Consider the following 17,572-nt stretch of genomic DNA (forward strand, 5'->3'; position numbering starts at 1 on the left):
CTTTCCTTTCCTTTTTTTTTTCTTTTGCTTCAATTAATCTTCCTTTTCAAGAAATTTTGCTTTCTTCAATGAAAGTAATTCGTTAAAAAGATAGCTACACGTATGCTAATTTGTATTCCTCTTATTTACCGTCTGTGAGTAGATTCACAGACAGGAGGCACTACAGTGTCCTACAAGAAGAGTTTTGGAGTCCACCAGATCGGGGTTCTAATCCTGACACTGCAGTAGCCTTGCAGAATTACTCAAGCTCCTGCCTGAAAAGTGGGAATAGTTATGGGTTGAATTGTGCCCCTCATCAAAAAAAAAAAAAAAAGATAGGTTGAAGTCCTAAGCCCAGTACCTCAGAATGTGACCTTATTTGGAAATAAGGTCATTGGTGATGTAATTACCTATGAGGTGATACTGGAGCAGGTGGGTCCCAATCCAATGTGAATGGTGTCCCTGTAAGAAAGTGGCTCTCTGAAGACCCAGAGAAACAAGGAGAAGGCCATGGGAAAACAGAGGTAATGACTGGCGTTATACAGCTGCAAGGAATGCCAAGGGCGCCTGCTGATGCTAGAAGCTGGGAGAAAGGCTTGGGACAGATTTCCTCTTAGAGCCTTTGAGAGCCCATCTTGATTCTGGACTTCTGGTCTCCAGAACTTCAAGGTAATACGTTTCCATTGTTCAAGACACCCAGTTCATGGTATTTTGCTACAGCAGCCCTCAGACTCTAATACAAGGGTAATTTTAAGATTGATTGTAAGATTGATCTCTTCATGGAGAAGAGAAACTGTATATTCCTGCTGAGGATTCTCCGCCATCTTGGAAAGTTGTCCTTCAAGAGGATCACTCCAGTGCTGTCTGGGTTTCCTTGCAGAGAGAATGGAATTTCCTGCTCATATCTAGGCTTCCCTGGGGTAGAAGGGATGCATCTTTCACTTTGGTCAAGGCCCATGGATCTTGCAGGCTCAGCTCAACTATCACCTCCCCCAGGAAGGCAGCCATGATACAGCCCCATGACCGAACAGGATCCCTCCTTTGGGATCCCAGAGTCCCCTGGCTTACCCCACCTTAACACTTTTCTGAAACAATTTTCCAAGTATTGTCCATTATTTTGTCAAATTAGAAATAATTTAGGCCCATTGGGGAAGAATTTTTAATAAAATGAAAAAGTGCTATCGTAGGGGAAAGCAGGATATGATGCTATATATACACCATTCTATTCTTTAGAAATACACACATAGAGGAAAAAGACAGGAAGGTAAAGGTGATACACCAACAGTGTTGACTGGGACTGTTGCTGGATGGTGGGACTCTGGGCTATTTTTATTTTCATCTCTTTTTTGCTATGTATTCTAATTTTTCTTCTTTGATAATCAAGAAAAAAGTTATTTTTGAAAACATAATTTATCTTTTACTTGCCTGTCTTCCCCCAGGAGGGTGTGAATACTCCTCAGAGGAAAAAAAAAACACTGCTTGAATCATTCTTGTGTCTCCACCTCCCAGCACAGGGTGGGGCATACAGACGTGCAGTAAATATGGAATGAATGAATGAATGAATGAATGATTGCAGTTGGGGATTCTATAGCTCAGTGGTTAAGAATAAGAGCTTTGGATTCAGACAGAATTGGGTTGGAGTCTGCTCTGCCTCTTAGCAGCTGTGTGACATGGGGGGCAAGTCATTTACTCTCTCTGAGCCTCTGTTTCTTAATGTATGAAAAGAGTTTAATACTTCCTACCTGATGTGAGGCTGAGTATGAGCACACAGTCTCCGACACAGAGCAGACCCTCCGTAATCTGCAGAGATTGCATCTTCAGCTGGAGGAGATGGGGAGTGGGTCCCCTGCTGCCCCTTCCAAAAATGCTGACTAAATATCCCCGTGTCCTTCTTTACACCCAGCCCACCCTTTCTGTAATCTGGGGGGAACAGAAACAGCACAGACTTTGAAATCAAACTGGATTTGGCTCCTGGCTCTGGTCCCAACAACTGGGTCACCTAAGGTAAGTCAAATCATCTCTGTTTTGTCCTACAGAATTACAATATTAATAATAATAACCAGCACATACTAACTGCTTACTGTGTGCCACACTCTGTGCTGAGTACTTGTGTGCTGAGAAGGGAGATGATGTAGTGCTTAAGGTTCAGGTGTAAGATTCAAACCACCTGGGTTCAAATATTGGTTTACCCACTCCTCCAGCTGGATAACCTTGGGCAGGTTACTTAGCCTCTCTGTGCCTTAGTTTCTTCCCTGTATGGGGGAGTTAATAACAGTGTCTACTTAACTGAGTTGCTACGAAGATTACATGAAGTAATAGATGCAAAGGGTTTAGAACAGTGCCTGGCATTCAGAGAGCATGCTATCGATTTATCTTATATAATCATCACATCAGTCATCTGATGTTAAGTACTTTTTATCTCCCAAAGGAAACTGAGGCTCAGAGAGGTGAAGTGACCTGCCCAAAGGTGCACAGCCAGCAAGCTGCAGAACTGGGATTTGAACCCTCATTTGGCTGCTCAGATTTGGCTGCTCAGGATTTCGCAAGCCTAGCAAGGTGACTGGCACATTGTAGGTGCCAGCTCCACCCAGGAAGTCAGACTTCCTGCCCAGCCCCAGCCCAGCCTGGGAGCAGCTCCACCCTCACCAACTACGCCGTGATGGGCTCCGAATCCTTTACAGCTTAAGTCTTGCATCACTGCATCAAGCAGAGCCCTTGCCAGCTTCAGAGAAAAGCCAAATGGGTGTAGCATCAGGTCAAAGAAGTGTCTCGTTTTTATTAGCGTTAATCTAATATGTTGTATTTCCTTGCTGAACTTGGAATAAGTTAATCAAGGACAGTCTGAATTTGTGTTTTCTTACTAAGACCACCTGATTCTAAAGCTGCCTGAGGAGAGCTCTGGGGTCCAGGCTTCTTTCTTATTTTCTCTTCCTTCTCTCTTTATATTTTATAAAATACATAAGATTTCCAGAGGCAGCGGGGATAGTGTGGTAGAGAAGAAGGCTCACAGGCTTTGGAGTTAAATGGACCTTGTTTCAAACCTCAGTTCTTCCACTCACTATCTGTGTAACCTGGGGTAAGTGACCTCTCCCTGAGTTTAAAATTTTCCCATTTGTAAAATAGGATAATAGTCTCTAACTTTTTGAGTTGTTGTGATAATTACATAAGGCAATGAAGCACTTATAGCATGGTCTAGCCAATAATGACCATTCAACAGATGTTTAGCTATTATTTCTACTACTAACAGCAGAAACTATTAAGTGACCTATTATTATAAACCAGGAGGTGTAATAAGCATTTTACATATATCATTCCATGCAAATAACATATGAAAAGCAAGTGGGACAGTGACTGGCATGAAGCAGGTGCTCAAGAAATGGTAATAATTACTCGTGATAGTGGCAGTGGGATTTCATTCTCATAACAAATGGGGGGATGTTGTTATTGTCGTTGGATAGATCAACTGTGCCACTAGGGAATCATATTCTACCAAAGGACCTTGATAAACACAGGCAATTACCATTTACATAAGGGCCATGACAGGGAGTAGAGAAGAGGAACCTTCGATCAAGCCTGGAGGTGGGGTCAGGGACAATTTTCTGGAGGTGAGCTAAGCTGAGATCTGGAGGAAGAGTAGAGCCAAGCCTGTGGAGACACTCCAGGCAGAGGGCTGGCCATTCATTCATTTGTCCATCCAATCACTCATTCATTCAACCAGTAGGTATTGAGCGCCATCTTTGTTCCTGGTGCTGTCCCAGGTGCTGATAGAATGAGGTGACAGGACAGGCACTATCCCTGCCTTCTTGGAGCTGACGGTCTAGTAGTAGAGACAGACTATAAACAAGAAAGACAGACTATAAACAAGTAAAAACGAGATACTTTCAGATAGCGGTAAGTACTGTGACAAAAATAGAGCTGGGGCACCTGGTCCTGACCAGGCACAAAGTGGTGCTACTTTGGGACAGTCCAGGAAGACCTCTACAGGGTGGCCAGGTTTGACTGAGGTCCAGGAGGAAGGGAGGAAGGGAGCCATGCAAAGATACGGGGAAGAACACCCCAGATGGACAGGACTATCTATACAAAGATTCCGAGGTAGGATAAGACTTGGTGTGTTCAATGACCAGCAAGAAGGACAACGGAGAGGAGTGTGTGGTGAGGAGGGGTAGGAAATGTTATAACATGAGGCTGGATTGGTGGGCCATGGTGGGGACTCTGGAATTTATCCTAAGTATGATGGGAGCATATCCTAAGGTGCAGGCTTGTGGCAAACTTTGGGGTTTGCAAAGTAGCAGGAGTTTGGTGTGGCTGGGGTGAGACGAAGCTTACTGATTGGAGAAGGTAGAGAGGGAACCCACATCATGATTTCTCCATCAGTGTAGCACCTCACACCTCAACTGTGCCTACAAGATGGGGTCCCTTACCCAGGTAGATTACAAGAATTTCCTGATCATCCCTAAGGATTTACTGTGTGCAGGCAGTGTGCTAAGTGTTTCCATAACCATGTCTCATTGAACTCTCCGGAGAAACCTGGCGGGGAGGGGGTCATTATTCCCACTTTACAGATGACAAGACTGAGGCATGAGAAGGTAAAGCCACTTGCCTGGACCACACGGCTGGTTGGAGTGGACCTGGACTATGAATCCAAGTCCTCCAATCCATTCTGCCACCTCCCACAATCCCCTTCACCTCCCTGTGAAGTTTTCAAAGAGGCAGAATTCTAGGAAATTCCTGAGGGTGAGACGGTAGGGTCTGCTGGAGGCTCCTGAGCCAGGTGCAGGGTGGGACTGAAGCAGGGAAATGTGCTCCCCGGGATGAGTCCCCTCCACTAGTCCTGCTTCCTTCCGCGGTGGGAGAAGGGGTTTTTCATAGGTTCAATCACAGCAGAAGCGTGACACGTGGCAGGGAACACAAGGGCTAGGGAGGTTTTGCTTCTGTCCTGATTGGTCGTAGATCCTCCCAAACCATCTGTCCCAGATTCTGGAAACATCCATTCGTGTTAATCTCATGAACTGCAGGGGTTGTGGGGTCCTCCCCAGAATGCGGGTTAGATGGGGAGGCATCGGCTGACTCTGGGAGGTAGTCATAGAGCCAGCATCCAGGCCAGATGGGTCTGATTTGAACTTACCACTTACCAGTTATGTGGCCCTGGAGAAGAGTCTTCACTTCTTCAAGCCTGTTTCCACGTCTGTTAAATGGGCATAAGTTCATATTCCTTGTTTAAGTCCGTGGAGTGTAGTGAAAATCAAATGAGGTAACGCATTTACGAAGAAAAGCCTTTTTTTTTTTCTTTTTTTTTGCGGTACGCGGGCCTCTCACTGTTGTGGCCTCTCCCGTTGCGGAGCACAGGCTCCAGACACGCAGGCTCAGCGGCCATGGCTCACGGGCCCAGCCGCTCCGCGGCATGTGGGATCTTCCTGGACCGGGGCACGAACCCGTGTCCCCTTCATCGGGCAGGCGGACTCTCAACCACTGCGCCACCAGGGAAGCCCAAGAAAAGCCCTTTTGGACTGTGACAGGCTAAGAAAATGCAACGAAATATGCCCAGGGCGATGAGGTTCCCCAAGTGCCATCACTGAGAGATCCAGCAAAGTGAACTGAGAAGCAATGCAGCGGAGCAGAAGCTCTGTCACTAGCTAGCTGTGTACACTTAAGACTCTCGGTGCCTCAGTTTCCTCACCTTTAAAATGGGAATAACAGCACCTATCACATAGAGTTGTGGTGATAATTCAATGCATGTCAAGTGCTTAGAAAAGTACTTGGCCCTTAGTAAGTGCTCAGTAGATGCTAGGTGTTTTGATTTTCAAGTGTATGTAACAAGGGCTAAAAACTCCTGCAGGGGAGGGTCAGACTTTGGACTCTGACAGATTCAGGGTTCAAATCTAAGCTTGGCTGTTTACAAGCTGTGTGACCTTGGGCAAGCTACTTAATGTCTCTGAGCTTCAATTTTCTCCTCTGTGAAACCTCTTGCATGTATGATGACCGGTTCCTATTAAACACTGAACACTGGCAGCTGTTATTACGTTATTATCATCATCATCCCCCTTCCCTTCTCCTCAGCCACCTTCCAAGCCCAGATGCTCACCCCTCTTACCTCGCTCCTCCTCCTTCTCCCGAATGACCCTCCCCTTGAGGGCCCGGCTCCAGGCTCCCCCGTAGTCCACCAGCTTGGCTCTCTCATTCCCGTCCTTGCCCTTGAACCAGGGTCCATACCTGCGGGCGATGCTCGAGGTTTCACCTGTATCCCGGAAGGCTCTGCCCAGATTTAAGTCACCCAAAAAGGGCAGCTCAGCGCCCTCCACTGGGGCCCCCGCAGCGGGGTTGGCCTGGTTCTGGGAGACAGCAGGCTGACCCACAAAACCAGAGTGAAGGAAGACGAGGCTCCCAGCTGTCAGGTAGAGCACCAGGAAGGTAAAGAAACGTACAGGTTTCCTGCGGAAGTACCGCTGGAATTTGAACCAGAGCTTGGCCATAGCGGGATCATTCCGGACTGGATCGTTTCGGCTCCGCTGGGGGCTGAGGGGTGTGATCCAGGGAGGGAATGGAGGCAGGGCTCTGCTTCTCAAGCTTCCCTTAGGGATGGAGCCCCTGGGGGTCTTCAGGCTTAATCCGTCTGCGAAGGTGACTGCCAAGATCAGAGCAGGAGGGCAAGTCCAATGCCTGGCTGAAGCCAAGAGAATAGAGGACAGAGTTCACCAGCCCTCCCGGAGCCAAGGAGAGCTTCTTTGGGCCATGACAGGGGTTCTGAGGCTCGGGCCACGCAGGAGTTGGTCCCATTTTCCTACATCTTGTTCTTTGCCTCAGCGTTCCCGAAGAACTTTGAAAACAGCCATCGGAGGAGGATTTTGGGAGGCTTCACTAGCAGCTGGAGTTCGCTTCTCGCCCTTTCTCAGCTGCTCAGGCCTATAGGGGCTGGATTATTTCACTGAGGGCCGTGTCTGGCCTCTTCCCCAGCTGGGGACCAAGCTCAGCGTGTCCACCTGGCAGAAACAGAAGCTAGCGGGCTTCCATCCGGTTAAGCATTCGGGCTCAGGGCTGTCACCTGCAAAACAGCACAGGTACAGGCATAAGAAATCTCCTCATAGAGGCCAGAACTCGAAGCGTTCTTGAACATTCTCAAGGGGGGATGCAGAGTCAGAGAGGGGAGGAAACCAGCGGCTCAAAGCACCCAGCAGTGCTGGGTAGAAGCGAATCCTACTGGGTCCTGGTTTGAGGGCAAGCTTTATCTTGGACAAGCACAGGTTCTTATGCCCCACACGTCTGCATATTTGTCAAATATACACTGATTCGTGGGTTACTTCAAGGCCAAAAAGTACTTCCTAGGTCCTTGCTGAACTGTCTGCTGGACATGGTTGGTACTGAACCAGATCAAATTCATTCATTTTTTTCCCCAACAAATGTTTAGCGAGCACCTACTGTGTAGCAGGCACTGTCCTAGGTGCTGGAAATAAAGCTGTAAACCAGAGAGACACAGTCCCATCCCTCACAGGGCTCACACGGTAATGGGAGAGATCAAATCCATAGCCCCCCTCTTCCATCCAAGGAAGAAAGGAAGGAAGGAAAGCAGAATTATTTAGCAACATACGCATTCACTCAGTATTTATTGAGTGTCTCTGGTATGCCCTGCTTTGTGCCAAGCCTTCTATGTGTATTAATGATTCTTCCCCATGTTCCTGTGGGAAGTAACTATTTCCCATTTTACAGATGAGGAAACTGAGGACACACAGCTGGTGAGTGGTGGAGGTGGGATTTGAACCCAGGATGGTCCAAACACAAAACCGCAGCTCTGAACCCCTGCCTTTTTGACGCTCTTTCTCCAAGTGATGGTCTGGGCGTCACTTGGGAATCCAGAGACAGCCCCCGAAGCAGCAGCCCATCTCCACTGCCTTCCAATGACCAGCAGTGGCTCATCCTTTGAGGGTCCCTCAGAGTGTGGTCTGAGGAGCATCTGATTCAGAAACACTTGGCAGCCTGGTTAAACATGAAGTTTCCTGACCTCTCTAACCAGAATCTCTGGTTGAAGAGGACACCTACAGGTGTAACAAGGTGCCCTCAGGTGATGGTAATGAGCACAAAGGTTTGAGAACCACGGCTTTATGAGTCAACATTCAGAATCATCAGCCAGGAGGAAAATAGAATCTAAATTAGAAAATAGAAGACTCCACTTGGCCTATGTTGTTTCATTGTACCACCAGCAGGGGGCCTCGTGACAATCTTGCCCAGCGCAAAGAATTCAGCTGTCAGCCAATGGGTGATTTGAATGGTAACAGCCCCTACCAATCCAGACAGCAGCATGGGAGTTTAACTGTGGTTCAAGGTAGAGTCCAGTGTCCCTCCATATGCCATCCTATTCATTCAGGAACTAAGTACTGAGCACCTACATGCACCAGCTACTGTTGCAGGCACTTGGAATAATTAAATGAACAAAACAGCCCCAAATCCATGCTCTCGCGGGGTCAGACTATCTGTTCATCCATCCATCCATCCATCCATCCATCCATCATCCTTTAATCTATCCAGCAGTCCACCTACCCATCTGTCAAGTCACAATCTATTCACCCATCCTTCAACCATTCTTTAATCTATCCGTCAATTCACCTACCCCTCCATCCATTCATCATTCATCTATTCATTAATCCATCCACCCATCCATCCATCTATCCATTCATCTGAACTGTAGCAGCCCACTCATCCATCCGACTCTCCACCCATCCATTCATCCACCCATTCTTCCATTCATTTAACAACATGTGTTGCTTGCCTACTGTATGTGTGCTTGGAATGCAGAAATAAATAATTCAGAGTTGCTGCTTTCAGAGAATTCAGAGTCTACTGAGGGGGCCAGCGATTTAAACAATCACTATACTAAATCACTATACTACATAGACAATGATAAATCCCATAGTAGATGTATATATGATATAGAGCAGCAATTAATATTAATAGCTAATGTTTACCCAGCACTTATTATGTGCCAGATACTGCTCTAAATGCTTACATACTCTGATTTAATCCTCATAACAATTCAATGAGGGAGATCTGTATCTACTTTACAGAGGCGAGGAACGAGGCTCAGAATTATTAAGCAACTTGTCCAGGGCCACACAGCTATGAAGTTGCAGCTGGATAGTGAACCGAGGCCCATCTGATTTCACAGCTTGTATTCCTAACCACACGCCTATTCCGGACTTATATCCCTTTGAGAATATGGCGAAAACTACAGACATATGCCCAGAAAAGAGCCCTTGCACATAAGCTCCTAGATTTTGGCTTACAATGTCAAGGGGTTTCTGGACCCCGGGGTAAGAGGCCCTGGAATGCAGGAGCCCAGAGAAGTGAGGGACTGTAGCTGCCCTGAAGGGCTTCTCCCAGGAGGGGTCTTTAAGCTGGCAGGTCTTGCAAGGGGAGTCAGCTTTCTGTGTGAAGGAACAGCAGAAGGACACCTTAGGGAGGAGGAACAGCACACGCGGCCGGCAGGGCACAGGGGTGGAGGCAGCCAAGGAGCTTAGGCCATGGTGAGAATGCAGAGAAGCGCTGGGTGGGGTCAGACCATGGGGAGCCTTGAATGCCAAGCTCAGCAGTCTGGACTGTGCTCTAACTGAAGTTTCACCAGTCTCCTATCAGCTAGAAAACCTCCAGGCAGTGGGTTGTGCCCCACGGTATTTCATGTAGATCACACACATGGCAGAGATTTCTGCAGCTGGGACAGGATGAAAAAAGGCCAGCAGCCCTCAAGGGAATGTGCAGGGGACACCAGCCATTCCAGAGACAGGCAAGCAAGAGCATGGACTCTGGAGGCAGACCGACCTGGGGTCAAACCCTCCCTCTTCCGCCCGCCACCTATGTGATTGGGGCAAGACACCTCTTCTCACTGACTGAGGCTCCTTTCCTGGGGAGTGGACAATAAGAAGCTTGACACCACCCCTGCCCCGCAAATACTGCCGGCAGGATTGCATTAAAAATTGTAGGAAGACTGCCTGGCACATAGTAGGTGCTCAAGAAAAGCCTCCGGCCACTGTCCCTCTCGTGAGCACATGTGAGCTGCCATCAGAGTCACTTGCTACAGCAGCACATTTGCTGTGGGCATGAAGACAGCAAAGATTTCAGCTGTTCTGTTCCCTGTGGCTTTTTGTCTTTCTGAGGATATTTCTGGGTGTAGTTCTTTTTTGTTGTTCCCTTCTCATTCTTTTATATTTCAACACATCTTTCCTCTAAGTGGGTGCCAAATGGGTTTTAAGAGGATAATGAGCTCATTAGAAGCTGGCAGGGAACAGAAAGAGACTGAGGCAGCAGTGGTGGGAAGAGCGAGCGGGGAAAGGGGGGTTCTGACTTGAGTCACCCACACCATCCTGCCAGTGCCAGGAGGTGGGAGGGTCACCTGGACGGAGAACACTCTGGAATCTGAGCCCTATGTAAGTGGGACCCGACCTGTGCTCTCACAGTGTCAGCCCCAGCCTCTGGGACACAGTAGGTCCCCAAGAAACACTAGTGCAGAAAATGAGTGAGAAGACTCAGAGGACTGACCTCTCCCTGGGGCTTAAACCTACACCAATGGGTCCATGCCATGTGCCAAACGCCCCGCGTGACAGCCTAAGGGAGCCGTAAATTCAGGGCGCTGTGGAGGCAGCTCTGTGTGGTCCTGGGGTGCAGGGGCCCCCGCTGAGCCACAGTCCCACTTCCCCCAGGGAACCTTCTCTCTCATGCCCACCCATCATCCTTTCTCTCCTGTCTCTCCAAGTCTCTCTCAATCTCTCTTTGCCTCTGTCTGTCCAGACAGAACTGGGGAATGAAGCTGACTGCCATTGGCTGAAAACCTACCATAGGCTGAACACTGTGTTTAAAGGTTTTACAAACATCTTCTCACAAACTCCTCCCTCCTGGCAACCTGCAAGGCAGGTGTGATGGTTCCCCGTACTCCACAGCTTGTGTCTGTCCAACCCTGGGCAGGGGGCATGGCTTGGCCTCCAGAACGCCCCTTCACCTCTCAGTTTCTGTTTGTTCATTACATGCTGGAAGCCAGAATCACATTAACATCCTCTCCCGTCACCTATGGGTGTGAGAGTCGGGAAGGTGTCTTCACCTCTCTGAGCTGCCGATTTCTCTCTGCAGAGTGGGCGGCCCATAGAATCTCCCTCCCGGCGTTTAGGGAGGACTTGAGGAGATAACCCATAGGGGCGGAGTTGACACTCGCTAAAAGCTGGCTGTCATTGCTTCATATCTCTGTGTTTTACATGAGACCGCCCTCTGAGCCTCAGTTTCCCCATCTGTTGAAAGTGGTGGATGCCCCCTACCCTGCCCCCAGGGTAGTGTGAGCTGCCACGAGGGTGAGGCTGAGAGGCCCCCTTTTGCGGGCATGACAGTATTTGGTTACTGTAGTCTGTGTTTCCAGCCGGAGCCCTGGAGTGTCTAAACACAGCCTATTTTTAGCACCAGAATGAACCTCGGGTGCTGAGTTGCCAAGAGAATGATGGACAGGGCAGAGCTGCCCTGTGGGAAGGGAAACCGGGAGGTGCAACCTGCCCCATGGCTCCCTCCCTGGGAGGGGCCGGAGATTCTGGGGAGCAGGTAAGTCTGGCTAGAAGCCCAGAAGGCTGGGCAGGAGCCGGCTCTCCCTCCACAACTCCCTGAACTTGACTTGAGGGCATAAGCCCAGGCACCAACTGACCCCTTGACCATCTAAACTTGCCAAGAAATAGCTGCTGAGAAACCAGGTTTGTGACAGTTCAGTTTCTTCAGTTTTTCTCCAAGAAACGGAGAGCCCAGGCCAAATAATAACAACATCAGAAATCACTGGTATTTGTTAAGCATTTACTATGTGCCAGGCACTGTGCTGAGTATCTTATTTCCATTGCGCCACTTGATCCTCACGAGAACCCTTTGAGATGGTTATTAATCTCACTTTCCCCATCCATAAAATGAGGGAAATAACAGTACTTATCTCATAGTGTTGGTGTGAGGACTAAATATTAAATTGAATTATTAGGTACAAGTGTTACCTGTTACCTCTTATTATAATTTGTAGAGAATATATGTGGTTTTGCCTCCCAATGCCCCTTTTTTCCTGGTATAAGGATCCCATTTTCCTTCACAGGGCTTCCTCATCATTAATTCTCAGCTCACATGGCTTGGGCAGAACGGAATCCCCTCCCTGGTTGCTGCAAACACTCTCGTCCTTATCTCTTGATACATGTGTACAAGAATTAACGTAGGCTGTGTATATACCTGGGAGTGAAATTGCTGGGCCCTACTGTGAGAGCATCTTATGACTACCCCGAGAAATGCTGATTTGTTTTCTGAAGTGGCTGTAGTGACAACTCCCCCCAGTAGTGTATGAACATGCCTATGGCTACAATTCCCATCAGCACTTAATGTTGTTACCCTTCTTCACTGCTGCCAGTCTGGTAGATCTGTAATAGATACTGTATGTGCCCTACCTATAGAGTTGACTTCCAAATGCCATTCGGAAGCAGCCTCAAGGAATGACTGATGGGAGTCGGTGTATAAATGCCCCAGCTCCCTAACCCCACTGATAGAATAACTCTGAGGCTGTGTTTGCACAGGCTCCTTGAGTTTCCCCAGCCTCAGTCACCCTGAGTGGTAACTGAGTTGACAGCACCACACTCTATTTGGTGTTTTCCCTTCCCTGTCTTCCTTGCCCACTCAGGGAAGGAAAGGGGTTAGCGTGCTCTTCACCTAAATAAACTACTTACTCATGCAATCCATTACTTGGAATATATCTTGAGTCATCCAATCTTTTCCTTATCATCAGAGGTGTAAAATATTTCCAGTTTTCATTCCTTGTAAATAAGTCGTGCTATGCTAAACCTCCCAAACGTAGATCTTAACCAGACTCCTGGAAGGCAATATAGGACCTCTCATGAATGTGAAGTGTAGGCACGATTATACCCATCTTACAGATGAGGAATCTAAGGCTCACAGAGATTAAGTTACTTGCCCACACATACAGATAGCAAGAAGTGGGGCATGAATTCAAGTGCAGAACTAAGTCTCAACGTCATGATGTAATGGCACGCATGGTGCAGACCACCAGGAGAGCTAGTCCTTTCTCTTACACTCTGCATCTCTCAGTTGAATCCCAGCCTCAAAGGAAGGAAGCTTCCTGAGCTTGGAGACATCCCTCAAACACTTCTTCTCCAGGTAAATGAACCCCCCACTCCTTTAAATCAAAGTTCCTTCTCATCCTTCTTGCTCCTGGACCAGTCACTTGGCCAGTGAAAGAGGTAATGAAATAGTCTGAGAAATACCATTATAATTGTCAGTCTTGTGGCTTTCACTCATGGTCTTTAGGAATCCAGAAATTAATTACCCCAACAAACCCTGGGGAAGAATTTCGCACCCCTACCTGGTGTGTGAACCCCCTCCAGGACACACCCTCCCACTCATGGGTGCGCTATAGTGTAATGAGCCCATCGTGCCCAGGATGGACATATTGTGTTCTTTTCTCCAGTTTTTGGCCACTCTGTGCAAAGCTGCAATGGGCACTTCTGTACATATAGACTTACTTCCTGGGTAAAAAAAAGGGGATTGCTTTCATCCAAGATTCCACATATTTGTGTGTGCACACAGGGGGAACCTTGCTCCGGGCTCCTGATCACAGGACGTGTTGCCTCCTGCATCCTCACCCATCTCCCAGGAAGAGTCTCCAGAACCCCTACACTCCCTTCCCTTGGTTTCCAGGGCAGAGACTCACCTGCCACCGCCCAGCACTCACAGCTCACCATCCATGTCCATTTTCATCTGTCTTTCCCAAAACTCGAGAAAATAAATGAGAAGGCAAAGTGCCATTAGCTTAAAGTCCTTTAACATCCAGCCATCTGCCATGATGTAATTAAATAAAAAAATCAGAGGGAACATATGGTGCCCATTATAAATAAATATTAAAATTTTGTTTCCCTGGGTAATGACTTCAGTGCCTCTTGCTCCATGGGCAAACTTTATGGCCATCATCACTTGTTACAGGGAATCAGGCTGAGCCATAGTGAGAAACATGGAAAGAGGTCATATCTAGTGTCAGACGTTTCTGGCTTGAACCTGCCTCAGCCACATGGTGGCTGTGTGATCTTCAGCAAATGGCCTCTCTGAGACTCAGTTTCCTCGCTTGTAAAACAGGACCAATCTACTCTGCCTCATTGGGAATGTATAAGGGTTAAATGAGCTAATGTGTTTAAAATACATAGCACGTGCTAATATTTATTGAGCACCTACTATGTGACAGGCACTGTTCTACATATTACGTTGTTTAATCCTTAGAACAATCTTATACGAAAGGTCTCATTGGTTAGCCTCATTTTGCAGATGAGAAAACTGAGGTTCAGAGAGGTTAAGTCACCTGTGCAAGGTCACACAGCTAGGAATGGTGGAGCAGAGTTCAAACCCAGGCAATCTGGCTCCAGAACCTGCACTCTTAACCAAGGGGACTCAATAAGAGTTAGCTACAGTTAGTCCTCAAAGGTACACTACACAAAAACTAGACATCGTCTAACCAGATGATCCAGCAATCATGCTCCTTGGTATTTATCCAAGGGAGTCGAAAACTTATGCCCACACAGAAATCTGCACATAGCTGTTTATAGCAGTTTTACTCATAATTGACAAAACTTGCAAGCAACCAAGATGTCCTTCAGTAGGTGAATGGATAAATAAACTGTGGTATATCCAGACAATGGAATATTATTCAGTTTTAGAAGGAAATGAGCTATCAAGCCATGAAAATACACGAAGGAAACTTCAATGCATATTCCTAAGTGAAAGAAGCCAATCTGAAGAGGCTACATGCTGTGTGATTCCAAATATATGACATTCTGGAAAAGGCAAAACTATGGAGACAGCAAAAAGATCAGTGGTCGCCGGGAGTTAGGAGGGGAGGGATGAATGGGTGGAGCACAGATGATCTTTAGGGTCGGGAAACTCTTATGATACTACAATGGTAGATACATATTATATATTTGTCAAAATCTGTAGAATGTACAACACCAAGAATGAACCCTAATGTAAACTATCAACTTTGTGTGATAATGATGTGTCAGGGTAGGTTCATCAATTGTAACAAATGTCCCCTCTGCTGGGGGACGCTGATAGCGGGGGAGGCTGTCTGTGGTGGGGGGCAGCAGGATGTCCAGGAAATTTCTGTACTTGCCGATCAATTGTGCTGTGAACGTAAAACTGCTCTAAAAAGTAAAGTCAATTTTTAAAAAGGGGAGGCAATTATATACTTGAAAAGGCACGGACCCATTGGAGTAGATGTCAGTGAGCCATTTAAACTCTGAGCTGGGGAGAAGGGAAAGAGTTGCAGGAAGGAACAGGGGTGGGGCAGGGGATAAAGGTCATGATAAACTGACAGTTCCCCTTGTCCAGTGGTTTGATGAAAGGGTCACCCGATCCACTGGTCTTCCCTGTCAGGCAGCTGGCAGCCCTTCTCTGAGCCCAGATCACTTTCCTCCCCAACAGGGACTTCTAAAGAAAGGCCCTAAATCCCTATCATTAAGTCATCTGGAGTCCTCCTCCTCCAGGAGATGCTGTCTTGTGGGTCAATTAGTGCACATTTGCATAGAGGTCCTTAATAGGCTGCTAATTGTCTGGGGGAGATAATGGATGACTCTACTGGTTCTGGGCAGAATGTTTACCTACGGGGCAGACCTACAGGAGGTGGCAGAGAACAGAGAAGAAGGAAGGAGGGAGGGGAAGGAATGGGATGGAAGGGAATGAACAGAGTGAATCATTCCTGACTCACATGCAGTAAGGAGTATGATTTTGTGAACCTTTTGCTTTAGTTGTGTGCGTATATACTGGATCCTAATGTAAAGTGCATTTCTCCCTGTAGGTCCATAAAAATCATTTGAGAGAGAATAGTAGGGAAGAGCTACTTTGGGTAGAGTGGTCACAGAAGGACCTACTGAGAAGAAGGCATTTGAGCGAAGACCTGAAAAATGAGAGAGAGACAGCCATGGGAAGATCTGGGGCAAGACTCTTGCAGGCCGGGAAGACACAATGCAGACTGCGAGGTGGGAAAGCGCCCCAAACGTCCCAGGAACCTGAATCGGGGGCAGGGTCAGAGTGGAGAGAGCAGGGGCTGGGGAGCAGGACCCCATCCTGCGGGGGCCACGGATTCTGCTCAGGACTGTTTCTGAACTGCAGTGTGACCCACACCTGTTTCTTCTGGCACACAACGTGGAGGGTGGGGGAGGAGTCCCCTAAGGACCCTCCCTGCCCCAGTGGGCTATGGCCATGCCTCAGTGGCTCAGAGAGGCTGAGAGAGTTGCCCAGGGTCACACAGCCAGGCCAGGGCTGAGCTGGTTCCAGGTTTCTTCCCAGTGCCCATGCCTCTCCCTGACAGCCCCCGTCACCTCCCACCCTACCATGACGGGTGACTTGCCGCTTGCAGGCTCCATGCTGGCCATGGAGGTTTAAGCGCTAATTTAGGAATAGTGATAGCTCTCATTAGCAACTCTTCCCAGAGAGGAATTTTCCACCAGGGGTTTCACCAGCAAGAACCACTGTCCCTACCCTCCAATCAAGCAAGCCTAGTTTTTCTGTCTAAGCCAGTGTGTAGGTGTGTATGTGTGTGTGTGTGTGTGTATATGTGTGTTGGGGGAGGGGTCTCTGCCCACAGCCCATTTGTACGGGTTCAAGTTCTCTTCCAGCATGGAGCACCCAGTGCCCTTGGAGGGGTCACCGGCCCCCTGCAGCTGACTCAGAGGAGGACTAACAGGTAGGCTCAGAGCCCATCAGAGCTGGAGGGAGGACCCTTCACAGTCCCCAGGCCAGCTTCTTTACTGACAGATGCGGAAACTGAGGCTTAAAGGGTAAGGCGGAGGGACTCCCCACAGGCATCCAGTGACTTACCCAGACCCAGACCTTAAGCCTTGGCACCTTACCTGGGGAGGAAGGAAAGTGGATGCACCACTATTTATTGCACACCTACTATGTGCCAGGCCCTTCCATTAAACGGTGTCATTGACTGTCCCCAGTGACTCTGCTCGGTAGGTTGGTTTTCTCACTGTACAGATGAGGCAGTCGAGGTAGGAAAGGTCAGCCAACTCACCAGAAGGCAGAGCTGGGGAGCGGCAGAGTGAGACTCAAACCCAGGCCTGTCTGACTCCAGGATGTTAATCATAACCTCCTGCAACAGTGCCCTCCACTGACCTCTGCAGGGTGAGTGGTTTGATTAGGAAGCCCTCACGTCCAGGGGTCTTTCTCCAGGGAGTCTGCTCGGTAAGCTGGCACCCTTCTTGGGGCTCCTCAGCTGGGAATGAGGGAAGTGAACCTCTTCTAGAAGGCATAGGGGTCCCCAGACCCCTGGGGTATCTTCACCATGTCCTTCCGTGGCCCAAGGAGTTCTGGCATCCAACAGAAAGATGTCCCATCCCACGCGGGCAACCACCGCCAGAAACTGACCAACACGACAGCCTCTTGGATCACCATCTGGACACCACTGAGGGGGCACACGACCACACAGGTGCATGTGCCAACCGAGACACGCGTGTGTGAACATGTGCATCCCCCACGTCCCTCACAGCACATATGCATACGTACCCATCCCTACTGGTCCATCCCCATTTACAGCACGTGGCAGGAA

At 48.4% G+C, this 17,572-nt stretch overlaps 1 protein-coding gene across 1 annotated transcript in view; it reads right to left on the reverse strand.

Annotated features, from left to right (window-relative positions):
• WSCD2 (WSC domain containing 2) overlaps nucleotides 1-17,572 on the reverse strand; it is a 98,445-nt gene that overhangs the window by 38,335 nt on the left and 42,538 nt on the right. Inside the window, exon 2 of the mRNA XM_060029413.1 lies at nucleotides 6,071-7,018. Coding sequence (XP_059885396.1) covers nucleotides 6,071-6,449 — 379 coding nt within the window. The 5' untranslated portion in view covers nucleotides 6,450-7,018. The remainder of the gene's footprint in view (nucleotides 1-6,070; nucleotides 7,019-17,572) is intronic.

This window comes from Delphinus delphis, chromosome 13, assembly GCF_949987515.2.
Source record: "Delphinus delphis chromosome 13, mDelDel1.2, whole genome shotgun sequence".
Lineage (NCBI taxonomy): Eukaryota > Metazoa > Chordata > Mammalia > Artiodactyla > Delphinidae > Delphinus > Delphinus delphis.